Source organism: Pollicipes pollicipes, unplaced genomic scaffold (genome assembly GCF_011947565.3).
Source record: "Pollicipes pollicipes isolate AB1234 unplaced genomic scaffold, Ppol_2.1 Scaffold_2555;HRSCAF=2994_pilon_pilon_pilon, whole genome shotgun sequence".
NCBI lineage: Eukaryota > Metazoa > Arthropoda > Thecostraca > Pollicipedomorpha > Pollicipedidae > Pollicipes > Pollicipes pollicipes.
Window position 1 is genome coordinate 5,904,230 of NW_023596136.1, and position 14,862 is coordinate 5,919,091.

Genomic DNA, 14,862 nt, shown 5'->3' on the forward strand with positions numbered 1-14,862 from the left:
TATGTTGTCTAAAACTGGCCTCGATTATAACATGATATGGTCTAAACGGAGCGGTACTAGGCCACTGAACACCCACACCGACATTGTCCAGTTTAATGCAAACAGTCACCAGCCACCACACAATCTTGGGATTTTTCGCAGTAGTTCGATCACAGTTAAAGGTTGCAACCATCGGTGAAGGAACCAACGGGTCATGGTCATGCGAGTTAGTGGAAAAATACCAATATTAGTACAACTATTTTGACGGATTGTTTTGTATTTAACACCAAATATGAAACTTTGTCCCCAAAATTGGTCTTGGCCTAAACAAGATCGAACGCCGGAACAAGCCTTGGTCACAACTGTCAAAAACGCAAAGCGCTACAAATTCGTCGATTTGGTGTATCAAAGCTTCCAGTCCTGGAGAAACCCATCGCAAATCAGTTTAAGACATTCTGAGACATTATCTCTCTGGGAACGTTGCATCAACGAAGCGCGGCATGCTAAACTCTTATGAAAGGCAAATTTTTCAACGAACTGATTAAACTCGCTTGCATGGGTTCCCAAAGTCTCTGGCTCCCTTAACTTAGATTTCGGAGCCATCCGTGCGATGATGACCAATAACCAAAGTCTATAGTTGCCTCGCTCGTCCCGCACAACACTAACGCTGACTGGTCTTGGTTTATGCTTTAACCTCGGCCATGTGCCTGACAACCGTAGTTTCACGCACTGCTGCGTCCTGAAAAAGGAAACGAACGTTGTGGTTGCCACAGGGGAGCAATCCTTCCGCAGCCAGATATCAGCATCTACAGGCCATTTATTGCGCACTTTTCCTCATCATAAAGGTACCAGCAAGGGGTTTCCAAGTGGTCAGCGTTTGACAGACGCATAGATTGAGACAACCACCGCTATAAATAATCATGTCTTGTACGGGCAAATTCCACTTGACCACTGTTGAACATATAAAAAGACCTTGCAAAACGCATCGCTTTGTGGCATACGAGTTAGATTCAAAACAAAGCGTACACGCTTCTCCCAGTTTGTGAATGAACTCAATCTTGTTTTAGTTGTACGCATGCTCTGCGGCGCAATGCTCCTCATGGTTACAGATTTATATTTTTTCATTAGTCAATAACTACTACATTCGAAATATGCACTAGTAGTTTGACCATGCCATCAACAAATTGAAAAGCACCCAAAATTTCGGTAACGAAGAACGAGCGGTGCAAGTCACAAAACGGTGACTGCATCAGGATGCTAGCGCGACGTGTCGCTAACATCACCAGCTCGCCATGCGGCTCTACTGTCGCTGGGTCGCGGGACGGTGCCGTGCGTGCACAAATGAACGCGTTCAGAACGACTCGGACGACGCAAGAAGGCTGTTACATAAGCACAGGTACGTCCCCACTAAAACACATTCAATGATGGCAGACAAAAACCGTCGCACTAAACGACATCTAAGAACTCCACCGGTACATGGGAGAATCACGCAAGCGTCTCAGAGAACCGCATCTGAATTCTACATAACACCTCTGCAAGTACGTACATACATCAGCTTAAACGTGTCTGAGTTAGGGAAACCTTCGAACATTTGCCCTAAGCAATGGCGCAAGGGTTCCCTAAACACTATTCAGTGACATGATGATCGACATCTACTGAAACTCTACCATGTTTGCATAAATAACACGTTAAAAGGAATGTTCCACATTTGAATACATTGAAGCAAACATCGTGTACAATGAAACAGGTTAATTTACAACTATTGGTATACTTTTTAAGTGGAAATGGCTGCTCTGGATACCACAAACCTCCACAATGCGTCATGGTTTGATTACATCATCGCACCTCCCAACACATTGATTGAGAGCATATCGACGACCGTGATATCTGAAAATCATGCTCACGAACGCCAGATGTGAGCACAATCATATTTTTATTGGCCTCGATCGCCGTATGACTTATGGAATGGCAGGATTTTGACGACTTTATTATGACGTCATGAATGCCAAGTTGACTTTGAAATACTCTTACCGATATACCTTATCTCATTTTGTGGGTGTGTACCTCAGAAACTAGACGGGCCTAGGTCTTAAGAAGGGCAGGTTTGCAAGCAGCACTGAAAAGTATTAATATGTTTATTTCAGTTAAACCCCATATGAATATGGAATCCTCTCTTTAACTGTACACAACACAGACCACACCCTGACGAAGTAATGCCTCTCGCCCGCACGCGCCGTACGCCTCTTCCCGAGCACCGCAGTTCCGGCGGCCCCTCGCACCCGAGGAACTATTCAACCTGGAGCGCCTCGTCTTCGGGCGCCGGGCGGGGCCTAGCCGACCTGAAGGACCTCATCTTCGGGCGCCAGGCGGGGCCTAATCGACCTGGAGGACCTCGTCTTCGAGCACCGGGCGGGGCCTAGTTGATCTGGAGGGTCTCGTCTCCTGGTGCTGGGCGGTGCCTAATCGGTCTGAAGGGCCTCGCTTTCGGGTGTCGGTTGGGCCTAGTCGACCTGGAGGGCCTCGTCTTCGGCGGTGTCTAGCGGCGCGGCGGTGGCGCCGGCTCCGAGCGGCGGAGGTGACGCGCGTGGGTCGGCCGCCGGTCGCCGGCTCTCCTGCTCCTCTCGCCGCCGCTTCCGCCACTTGGCGCGCCGGTTCTTAAACCACACCTGCCAACGGCCAAAGGTCAGGGCAGGTCAGCACGTGACACACAACAGGTCACTGCTGGACACATGGCGGCGCCCTGCCAACGGCCATAGGGCAGGGCCAGGTCAGCACGTGACGCACAACAGGGCACTGCTGGACACATGGCGGCGCCCTGCTGACGGCCGGAAGTCAGAGCCAGGTCAGCACGTGACGCACAACAGGGCACTGCTGGACACTTGGCGGCGCCCTGCTGACGGCCGGAGGTCAGAGCCAGGTCAGCACGTGACGCACAACAGGGCACTGCTGGACACATGGCGGCGCCCTGCTGACAGCCGGAGGTCAGAGCCAGGTCAGCACGTGACGCACAACAGGGCACTGCTGGACACTTGGCGGCGCCCTGCTGACGGCCGGAGGTCAGAGCCAGGTCAGCACGTGACGCACAACAGGGCACTGCTGGACACTTGGCGGCGCCCTGCTGACGGCCAGAGGTCAGGGCCAGGTCAGCTCGTGACACACAAAAGGGCTCTGCTGGACACTTGGCGGCGCCCTGCCGACGGTCGGAGGTCAGGGCCAAATCAGCACGTGACACATAACAGGTCACTGCTGGACACATGACGGCGCAGTCTGCCAGACTTATAATAAGTCCGAGTCTGACAGAAGGCAGCCCATTGTGTGGCTGACAAGTTGGCCCGCTGAACGCATGACAGGTCTGCGCTTGACGCATGGCAAGTCGGTGATATGACAGATCAGTCTCCTGAACACATGACAGCTAGGCGATATGCGGTCATCCAATGGACCAGGTGAACTTGATATAAGCAGGGAGGGCCTTCAGCTCCTGTTTCTTCGGTATTATGAACTCAGCTGTCCTCTTGTTGAACCATCAACCTTTGATATAGCAGGCGTTGCTGGCATGTCAGTAGTTTGCTGAGCCAGGCCGGCACTGATCCGAATCACCCAACAGCGGTGGCAGGCAGTTTTGACCCTAAATGTGTCTGGTTTGGTCCGGTTCCGTCCTGTTTAGCCCGGTTCCGCCCGGTTCCGTCTGATTCCGTCTGGTTCTGTCCGGTTCCGCCTGACCGCGTTCGGTCCCGTCCGATCGCATCCACTTCCGTCTAGTCTTGTCTGTTTTCGCCCTTACTCGCCTGTAGCATCATACTCCGTCCAGTCCCTTCTGACTCGATCTTTTTCCTAAACAACCTACATACCCGACGCCTTCTATCGTTCTCGACTCTTTGTCCTTGAAATTGTTCCGATTCGACTTTTATCCATAATGTCACTTAATCTTTTGTCACTTATATCCTTTTCGACTTTTTAACGACTTTTCGACGACTTTTCGACGACGGCTTTTCCCCTTTTGACTTTTGGCTGCTCGACTTTTTCAGTTAACTTTTTCATTTGACTTTGAGTATTCTCAAAGTATTCTCAAGATATATGACAAGAGTATTCTCAAAGGCACAGGTCCGAAAAGTCAGCCGTGAAATGCTATATTTCTAAGAAGAAAGCTGGCGTGAAGTTATTCGTAGCATGACTGTGTTCAGGACTTTCATCGTTGTAAGTTGCCGGGCCAGCGTTCGTGCGAAGTGACAAAGTAAGCAGAGAAAGTCGAAGGCATTCTGAGTGTGTTCGCGGCCTTACCTACCGTCAGCAGCGCACCAAAACAGACTGCCGCACCATTGGCCACTCCCGGCTGCTCGGCGCCGTCTAAAACGGCGCCGCACGACCCGTCACAGTTCGGACACGGCGGCAGTGAGCAAATCGGCCGGCTGTTTGTCTTCTCACGGCTCTCACCCCTGCGTGTCCCTGCGAGACACCTCTCGAGGCCGGCCACCCCCGGTCGCCTAATGTGGGGACCGTGTATCGGTCGGTCTCCCCGAGCATTGATCGGCTCTGTTCGCCGCCCATCCCATTCTGCCGAAAAACACGGATGCCCGCGGTGTTGACTCATCGTATTCTTTTAGCCGTTTAGAAAGCTAACAGTGTTTGGTTTGATAACAGTATCATATTTTGACAAGATTATAAATTTAGATGCGGGCGCCGACTAGCCGTGTGGGAGAGGAGCCGCCTGGCAGCCGGCCGGCGGCGCTGCTGGTGCCGGCGGCCTCCAGACTTGGGCGGCCACCGCGCACCGCCGCCGTCGCATCGGAACGCTGCCGACGGGGCCGGCCGTGCTCGGCGGCCGCGGCAGTCAACAACTCCGGACCGCCCGTGGAGCCATTCCGTGGTGCCGGCGGCGGGCGGTGACGCCGCTGCGCCACGAAACTCGACCACAGCGAGTAGTTGAAATTGGCTGTAGCGTGAGCTCTGCGTCGCGAACCGCGATGCGGCGAGAAGCAGTGGAAGCAGATTGGTGCGAGGAAGAAGGAAATGCTTACTCGTGACCTTAAAAGGGCATACTAACGCACAGAAGCAGATAGCAGTGTTGTTCCCAAATCAGTAGGGGAATCTAACACACCGGCTTTGTAGAGAAAGCGAGCCAAATTGTGCCTGTTTTTTGGCACATTTTGTGAGCAGGATTGAACATTTTCCTTTTCAGCTCCTAAACCAATTTTGTAAAACGGTGTCATGTATAGAACTGTATATCACTGTTCCCACGATTTCCAAGCGATTTTCAGCCGGCTCTTGCACTAAACGTCAGCTGTGGATGCCATTCGGTGGCATATCATTGTAGGGTGTGCAGTTGCGTAAGGTTGAAAAGGTCATGCTTGCAAGGGGTTCATGTTAGCGTGGTAACGGGATGTGAAGGATCGAGTACTATTAACCGGTGTTAGCTCGGGTGGAAAAATCGCGCTTCGACGATGGTGTGAGGCAGTGCCAGCCTCTCGTGTCCAAAAATTGTCACCCTTTTATCAGTACCAAAACTTTCTAACAAAAGATGTTGAGGATGCGAATGACATTTCAGGATTCATTCTTTCTATGCAACACCGTACACACGATGCTGATATTCTCATATATTAGAGGTGCAGCTTTGTCTCAGTTGACGCCAAAGCCACACCCGTTCCTTCCGTCCTCATTCATACTTCATCCTGAAACCCGCAACGGCCCGTCCCTCCGGAGACGTTTGCAAATATCAGTCGCGAGTGGGCTGTGGTGCCCTCCTACCCTCCCGCGAGCCCCGCGAACCCCACAAGGGAGCACGCCACAAGCACTGAGCTTAATTTGCTTGACATCGGAAACAATAAAAGTGTTGAGCATGTTTCAGAAATGCTCAAAGATTATTTAAATTTGTGATGCATCCCTGAAAAGCGGGGTTTTGAAACCAACCGCACACTGTTTGCTCGGTGCGACCACAAGTCATGCAAGGTGCGCAAAGGTGCTTTTCTGATAGCAGCATAGGACATCAGCCACCAGCAATCGACCGGGTACATGCAAAGACTAGAAAATTCCGTGTGTAATGGGCTGTGCTATGACCCAAACTGCGGACCACGTTGTGCGATGGACCGCATTCTTAGCATCGGTTAAGTGAAACTCTGCTTTAAATGAACGTCCGTTTTTTGTTTTTGTTTCCGTGTCCTCCGACAGTGATGTGCTGGCATTGATATACATTCGATAGAATAGCTTGAATTTTTGCTTCAAACACTCCATTTGGGCGCAAAAGCAGGCCAGCTCTGGAAGAATGTGGAGTTTCAGGTAATTATACCTATAGGATGCACATTGCTTAGAGCCAAAGGCGTAGAATTTGCCAGTGTACCGTTTAAATAGTGTGGTATTCTTCGCACAGCATGCACAACAGGTGCGTGGTGACAATGGCAACATTAATATAAAGCAGGCTGTCGCAATCGCCGAAGAAAGCGACAGCGGACGGTGTGACTTATGCATGAAGTCAGACTGTCGATAAGCATCGATTAAGTTAATGCGATGATCGTCAGGCGTATTCAGGACGTCACACCGCCAGTTAACAGGAAATTCAACGCAGTGCGATCGAGGGACTGGGTGAATAAAAAGCACAAGGCCCGGCAGAATGAATCCCAAAGCATGTGGGCGACATAATGGGGAAAGGAATCACACAACCAGCGACATCATGGGGAAAGGAATCGCGGTAGCCAGCGACGTCATGGGGAAAGGAGTCACGGCAGCCAGCGGCGTCATGGGGAAAGGAATCGCGGTAGCCAGCGACGTAATTGGGAAAGGAATCACGACAGCCAGCGACATCATGGGGAAAGGAATCACAGCAACCAGCGACATCATGGGGAAAGGAATCGCGGTAGCCAGCGACGTAATGGGGAAAGGAAGCACGGCAGCCAGCGACGTAATGGGGAAAGGAATCACGGCAACCAGCGACACAATGACGCGATGGGGAAAGGAATCACGGCAACCAGCGACGTAATGGGGAAAGGAATCACGGCAACCAGCGACATCATGAGGAAAGGAAACACGACAGCCAGCGACGTAATGGGAAAAGGAAGCACGGCAGCCAGCGAACATGAAATATATTTGCAACACCGCATTATTCGGTCTGACGTGGCAAGCCGCAACATAACCGTACGATATCGCTCCGCAGTGTTGCGGTTTGAATGAAGCGCAGCAACCAGAGTGGCCTGGTTAACATGGAGCCGCAGTAACTACAGTTGTGGTTGGGATGGAGCGCCAACAACTCTAGTGTTGCGGTTTGAATGGAGCGTCAGCAACCACAGTGCCGTGGTAAACATGGGGCGCCAGCAACTACGGTGTTCATATGAGCAGCCAGAAGCCTTGTACTCGTGGTTACAGATTCCCATCGCATGTCTGTCCATAAATTCGTTCGTTGCAATTTCCCTGGTGCCCAACAATAAATAATGATCCTCAAGCAGGGACAGAGGCATCCATGAACAGCGGTATCCAATGTATCATGTCGGGACTTTATCACAACACAGGATAAAAGTATGGGGGAGGGGCAGGGGGAGGGCGGACGTCTGTGCATGACATCCTGTTTCCCTACAACTGTGGCTAAGGTACTGTGGATGGTACGAACCATCCGATGGTGCAAGACCGCGACCGAGACCGAGAGGCAAGTAGGCGAGCTTGACACCGGCTCCTCGGAGCGCCTCGCCGCATCACCCACCTCGACGCGCTCCTCCTTCAGGTCCACCTTCACGGCCAGCTGCTCGCGCAGCAGCACGTCCGGGTAATGAGTCTTCTCGAACGTCTCCTCCAGCTGCTCCAGCTGCTCCTCGCTGAAGATGGTGCGGTGGCGGCGCTTCCGCTTGGCGGGCGAGGTGAGCGCGCGCGGCGGCATGGCCAGGCACGAGAGGCCCGGACAGAGTGGCCGCGGCACGCCTGTGAGCACGGGCGCAGCTGCGTCACGGGGCGCCGCCCCGCGCGGGGTCCAGGGCGGGACAAGTGTCTCCATCGAGTTGTAGACATCCGATTGTGGTGGGCCGCGGGAAAGCGGTAGTGGGCTGAGGGACTTCGGAATCCAAGGCACTGGCCGGGGAGGGGGGGGGGGGGGCGGCCTCCGTAAGGGGTAACGGTGGTGCGTGTGACGCGACGGCCGGGCCGGAATGGCGCAGAGTGATGCGACTGGGTCACACAAAACATCTTGGTGACAGGATATCGACGGGTGCGATGGTTGCCAGTGGTGGACTCCTGCACACTTCCGGGTGTACTTTCACTCGGCCGGACTCCTGAACACTCCCGTGCGTACTTCCACCCGGCCGGACTCCTGCACACTTCCGGGCGTATTTCCACCCGGCCGGGCTCCTGAACACTCCCGGGCATACGTTCGCCCAGCCGGACTCCTGAACACTCCCGGGCGTACTCCGCCCATCCACGCAAGGTGCTCAGAGCTGGTTTGCTTTACATTGCGATCGAAGTGACATGCTGTGACGTTCATGACTACAGCCGTGCCGCGTGTCCGGAAGTAATCCGGTCAAAAGTATGGCTGCCGACGCATGCTCTCAACATTCCTCCCCCTCAGATACCGGAAGTCACCCGTGATAGGCGCTGTACTGACATGGGGAGGAAGTGTCTGAAAGCTTCGATAACCAACCGGATGTCACCTGTCAATGCTCACTGTAGTTGTTCGAGTACGGCAATATTACACAATTTGGAACAGCTTTTATGACAGGGTATTTTGCACGAAGGCGGTTGAAGAACAGGAGAGCATGGATTTTATGCTGATGGCTACGATATTTGTTTTTGAAGACTGAAAACTACACTGTAAGCTAGAAATTTGAGCGCCACTATTACACCTGGCGCAGCTTGGACGAACCAGTTGAGAGATGACGTCAGTTGTTATCTTGTACATACATGGTACCAAAGCATTAACGAATAAAATGCGTCGCTTTGGAAGCCCATGAAGGATAAATGATCTTGAAAAACTTGCATAACAAATTATTTGCCCTATGCCTAGAAGGCAGAGTTACACTCATATTCAGCGTGCGGGTACCCATTCACGGAGAAAAATGCTTAAAATTAAATGCCATTGAGGCTGGTACTGCCTGGGGTTTTAGCGTTTCGTAATCGACGTTTATTTCGGAAATGTAACGCCGGCTCTTCTCCGGTCTGGTTCTGGCGCACTGGCGTGTGAACAGTCAGATTGATCAGTGATCTGCGGACGTGTGACGCTTGTGTGACGCTTGTCAAGTCACTGCCATGCACCGCCCTTTGGAGGTGCTTGAAAAGTAACGAGGTTAAATCTCGTCCGCTCCATCTGCACAAGGTCGCGTCGCTACCACTCACGCTCTTGTCCATATGCTTGAGGATCTCTCCTCCGTCAAAATGGGCTTGTTTCTTGTGGCGTAGCATCGGGGGACTGACAGCTGGACCGGAGCTTCGATCGCGACCTGGACCTCCAGATTTTCACAATTCGGAAACGGCATGCATGCAGTGACACACAGCCCCCTCCCCTCCAAATGTACCGGTACATTTCATTTGGTCACTGCGTACATTGGACGCGTTTATGTTTTGTCTGACGATGCAGCCGTTGGTAGCTGTAAAATAGGTCGCGAGTAAATATACGAAGCATAACTGAATCTGCATACGTTTATATGAATCACAATTTAGTAAGCAAGCAATATATATATATATATATATATATATATATGCGTATATAATTGTACCCACTATTTTTGAAAACTGCGTGGCTCATTGGTGGCACAAAACGTCCAGTCAAGAGAACATGACTGGCCGGGCCAGACAGGGCCGCTGAAGCGTTACACAATCAGTCTGATTGGCCGGCGCTCAGACCTCTGTACCTGCGATCCGGCTCTTAGCAACACTTGCTATTACCCTGCAACCATGGTCTTTTTCCGTTGAGACACGACCAGCACCCTGACCGAACTATAATGAGAGAGCCAATGTGAGGAAGTGTTCTAAAATCCCGCTTATTTGACGTGCTTATTGCTTTCAGAGGAGACGTGGCGGGATAAAGGCAGGGCGAATGAACCTATTATCCTTACCACTCAAAATACGCCCACTTGTTACGTGCGTTATCGAACGATATTAATTCAAAAAATGTTGACGTTTTTCAAACATCCGGTATTAAGTTTCCGTTCGATTCCGGAATACGAAAGAAATCCGGTGACCGCTAAAAGGCAGGTGGTAGGCGTAAGTGTCTCTTGGAACGAATACGCAGATATGAGTTATGTTTAGAAGAGCACATGAAGCTTATTCCTGTACCCTGATACTTTCCTATTCAGTTTGGGGAGGGGGCGTGAGCTTCAGGTTGGGAACTTGGAGAAGAAGGTGAACCAAATCCGGTGTGAAACACATTTTTACGTATTTTGGGATTAGCCACTTTTCCTACCCAGCCTCGCCTCGAGCTTATTTTACGAAACTACGTCGCTGGCCGTTTATAAGCCTTTACCCATGTTAAGGTCCCTGGTTGCGGGCAATTTATTCTGCACTATGAGCTGTCAAGGCACAGCTCGGGTATTTCCCCATTCGCACATTCTATTCTACAGCAACTGCGAACAAATGTTACTCAGGCAATTACTTACGTCAAGAATGTTTTCTAATTGCCTCATTCACATTGCTATTTGCAGAACCCCTTTGTCATTGCCCTGGTCGCCAAAAACGCACTCGTCAGCGTGTGTATCGTAAGGGGCAAACACTCAAATTTGTCTAAAATTAAAGTGAAACAAAATGGCTGACGTAGGGTTTAAATCACTGGTATACGATCATGCGTTTCCACCGGACGGGAGACAGCCACTGTGTTCTCATTCTTCGTCGAAGTGAAATACGAATTAAACCCATGATGATGCATAAAAAGAGGTCATCTTACAGGAGCTTGATGTATCCGCTTCTGGGACGACCTTACGCCTTAATGGGTAAATGGACACTGCTTTGTGACATGACCCTCAAATCACCTGCCACGATGGAGATGGCTGCACGGCTGCTAAATCCCAGAAGTCCAAGTGGAAAATACGCCCAGGCAATCACGGAAAACGCCCCACCTTTCAACACAAGCACCTTTCACTGAGCCCCTCAGGCTCAATCTGCGCTGAACGGTGTAGGGCCGCACTAAGGGCCGCCCCAACGCGCGCGTCACCGCGGCGTCCACCTACCGAACACGTCCGGGTGCAGATGGAGTGCACCGAGGCCGGACAGCGAGGGCGCCGGCTCGGCGGCGGGCCGCCTGCCCAGGATGGTGTCCATGCCGAACGGGTTGTCGTGCGGCCGCGGCGGGCTGGCGGAGGCGGCGTATGGCGCCGGGCCGCGCACGCGCAGCAGCCCAGACAGCGGGTACAGGCCGCCGCCGAAGCACGGCAGCGACGGGTACAGGTAGGGGTGCGTCAGCAGCAGCGGATGCGGCCCGGCCAGGCTGGCCGGCGGCGACCGGGTCGGCTCTCCGCTCTCCACCATCCTCCCCCTCTCCAGCCCTGGCGCTACACCACTGCCCTGCGCCGGCCGCACACCGGCCAGCGACCGGCTTGGTGGGCGGAGCCTGATGCGGCGGGGACCAATCAGCGGGCAGTGGAGGCGGGGCGGCCGGTGGCTCAGATCTCACACGGATTTCATCGGCGTTCGGCAAAGCTGTGGACTCTAGGATTGCCTAAAGCCGGCGGCCGTGTCCGAATCTGCTTTCTTTGTGGCTGTAACGTATCATCCTACTGGGATAAGACGCGATTATCCGTTTCGTTCAATTAACATGGATAAGACGTTTCCACGCGGTCCAGCAAAGCTGTGGACTCATACGGTAATTTCTATGAATGGATCAAATGTTGGGAAGAGTCTGATGCTGAAATCATGCATTTCCACACCACAAAGAACCAGACTAGGTAATGAAAGGCAAAACGTTATTCTAACTATCTGTACGCGTAAAGCGTGTGTGGCATCTTTGACTTTCCCAGGCACGTACACCGCGGAGATATGCCAATGTTGGTTGACCGGATGAACCTGTAAGTAGAGGACGGAATTTTCCAGAAATGGTTGAGAGGGTCGGATGGCTCCAAGAGCAATTTATTATTTCTAAGCTATGATTTACATGCACCACAGTGGGCACAATGCTGAAACATTACATAAATGGTGGCCCGGCAACGCTATCGTCCGGAATCAAGTGTGAATGTCTCTAAAAAAAACATTCAGCATGAATACGGTATGATGTTTCGAAGGCACTCCTTGAGGCATGCTTACGTCAGCCAACCGCGGTCAGTCTGCCGAGTTTTTCAGCGCATGCAACATTTCAGAGCAATCAAGCGCGGCTTGATGCGTCCAATGCAATTGATATAACCCATGTTTGCTCTACAACGCCGTTCTACCAGCACCTCCTGGCATATTCATGGTCGATAAGTCAACCTCAGAACTCTGAACTCACGATACCAAAAAGACAGACGCTGAAATTGAGTATCGTTATATTGGATGGGGTCAAAACACACCTTTGAACCGACTGGGCACGCCAAAAAATGTCAGGCACCTTTCAAGTCAATGCCTTTGGAACGCAGAAGGCATTTGAATTCCACCCAGCGGGCTTCATATCCACAGCAAACAGCAGAATGCCAGAACTGTTGTCACTTGAAACCTTCTACGATCCATGGAGCAGTAGTAACAAGCGTGTCCTCGTGCGGGGTTGCGATCATGATACCACTAAAGCGTTCTGGCGACTTTGTCACAATGTTACACCGTAAACTGTTGATGACGGCAAAAACAATGATGAATTATGAACGGCGAAGAATGTATGTAATTGTCGAGGTATGTGACCCAGAGTCATGCTTTGGCCCGAGCCCTTAAAATTTCGGTGATTCCAGCCAAGAGCACCTGCCTTGTAGGCAACAGGTTGTGGCTTGAGGTACTGCAGTTGCCGCGGACGCGCCTTGTGCATGATGTCGTTCGTACCGCTCCGCACGCGCTGGCTGGTGTTTCGAGGGAGGAAGGCGTCTGCACATTAGCAGGATAGGCACGGTCTCCTACCCCCACCCGAGAGCCAAACCCCACCTCAAAAGGGTTAGGAGGCATTCGGCCTGTCGCAGACTCGTTTCTGATCAAGGGAGTGCATTGCAGAGTGTTTTCATCATTCATTCCAAATCTTTATATTTGCCAATTGTACAGGCGTACACTGTAATAACTTTTGCAGCGCCTTGGCGGCATTATTGCCCCTATGCGCAAAGGAGCATGCGTTAGCGGTACTATCAAAGAGAATGTTTCACATTTGAGGATATTCCAGCAAGCATCGGATACGATAAAACAAACTCACTTATATACCTATTGGTGTACTTTTTAAGGGGAAAGACTGTACTAGACAGCACAATTATCTGTTTAGTGAACAAGCTGTTCAATACGTCATGGATTGATTACGTCATCTAACCTCGCACAATTTAACTTAAAAGCCAATTGACGCCGTTAATCTGATTTTTGGCCTTGATCGCCGCATGGAAATGCTAGGATATAAATGACATTAAAAAGGCGCCATGAATACGAAGGTGTCTTTGAAACACTTACCCCGATATAACTTTCCCCATGTTCGTGGGCGTGTAGCTCAGAAACTAGAGGGGCTTTGGTCTTAAGAAGGGTACGATTGTTAACAGCACCGAAAGATCTTCATGATGTTCAGTTCAGTTCAAAACCCCATATAAACGTGGAACTCTCCCTTCAATAAAACAGAATGCAATTAATAAAAAAACATCATTTGAAACATGAGCGTCTGGGTGGATTCACTGAGAGTGGCGAGGTCATGAAAACCATACAGGCGCACTGCCTAGTATATTTTCGAAGCTCCAGGACACCAGGTCTTTGACCAATTTCAGTTTGATTTTTTCCGTGACGTCATCAGCGGTGAAGATGCGCAGCGGCATTGTAGTTTCAGTGGAAGAGCATTCAGGAACGGATTTGGAGAGCAAAATCATCGGAAGCATGTCCATAATTACATTTTAGACGATACAAATGTATCAAAGGAAAAGGCAAACTTTCGGCGCCTGGCCATCAAAGAGAGGAATTTTGTTTGCTTTCAAAAAGTTTATGGGCAGCGGTCAAGTATGTTTTTGACCGCAGCGGTAAATCTATATCTGCAACGTTATCAGTCTTGTAAATATCCAGCTATTTCTATTGTGCAGAATAACCTTATTATGTAAGAGCTTCCAAAACCCTGTTGAAAGTTGTTGGAGGCCACAAGCACGCTCACATGAAGTGACGCCGACATTCGGCGAACAGGACCATCTGTCACGTCAGCAGGCTCAAGTCAGCTTCAAGTGTTGACGGCTTCCGACTGCCATGCTGTGATTGTGGTGATCCTACCGACCCATGCTAGAGGTAAGCTCTGATTGGAGCTCCGATGACGTATGGCGCCGAATCACCAGCCGGCTGGGCGCCGCCCGAGAGCAGCTCACGCTGTCTGCTGCTGCCACGGCGCACGTGGTGCCGCCCCCCCCCCCCCCCCCCTCCCGGGTAATGCGCCGTCGACTGAACACGCCACAGTGCACACAATGCCAAATACAAGTCCGGATTACTGTAATACCAGATTACCCGGCAGCTGGGCTAATCCGTGGAAAAATGCTTTAGTCGCGCGGCTTTGTGCCTCTGATGGGCATCTTTGTGCCCGGTTACTCTCAGCCTGTTTTCACCTTGGCCGCCGGCCGCTAATAAAAGCGCGCTGGGGTCGGAAGGATTAGGGCCGCGCTGGACGGATCGGTTACGCCTCGGCTCAGCCCTCCACCCTCCCTGAGCTCGTCACCCCTGGGGGCCAGTCGGGTCTGGTGCGCGGGTCCAGCCGCGGCATCATGGCCGGACGAGCCTCGACTCAGTCCGCCACCCCTGGGGGCCAGTCGGGTCTGGTGGGCGAGTCCAGCCGCGGCGTCAACGGAAGGCGAGCCTCGACTGAGCCCACCACCC

At 51.7% G+C, this 14,862-nt stretch overlaps 1 protein-coding gene across 1 annotated transcript; it reads right to left on the minus strand.

Annotated features, from left to right (window-relative positions):
- Positions 1 to 1,938: 1,938 nt before the first annotated feature.
- LOC119107896 (homeobox protein goosecoid) lies at positions 1,939 to 13,496 on the minus strand. The gene is made up of 4 exons (XM_037231473.1): positions 13,477 to 13,496; positions 11,106 to 11,227; positions 7,661 to 7,875; positions 1,939 to 2,645 (listed from the first exon to the last, which is right to left on the minus strand). The coding sequence occupies exons 1-4, from the start codon at positions 13,494 to 13,496 to the stop codon at positions 2,481 to 2,483; spliced, it is 522 nt and encodes a 173-aa protein (XP_037087368.1). The 3' UTR covers positions 1,939 to 2,480.
- Positions 13,497 to 14,862: the final 1,366 nt, after the last annotated feature.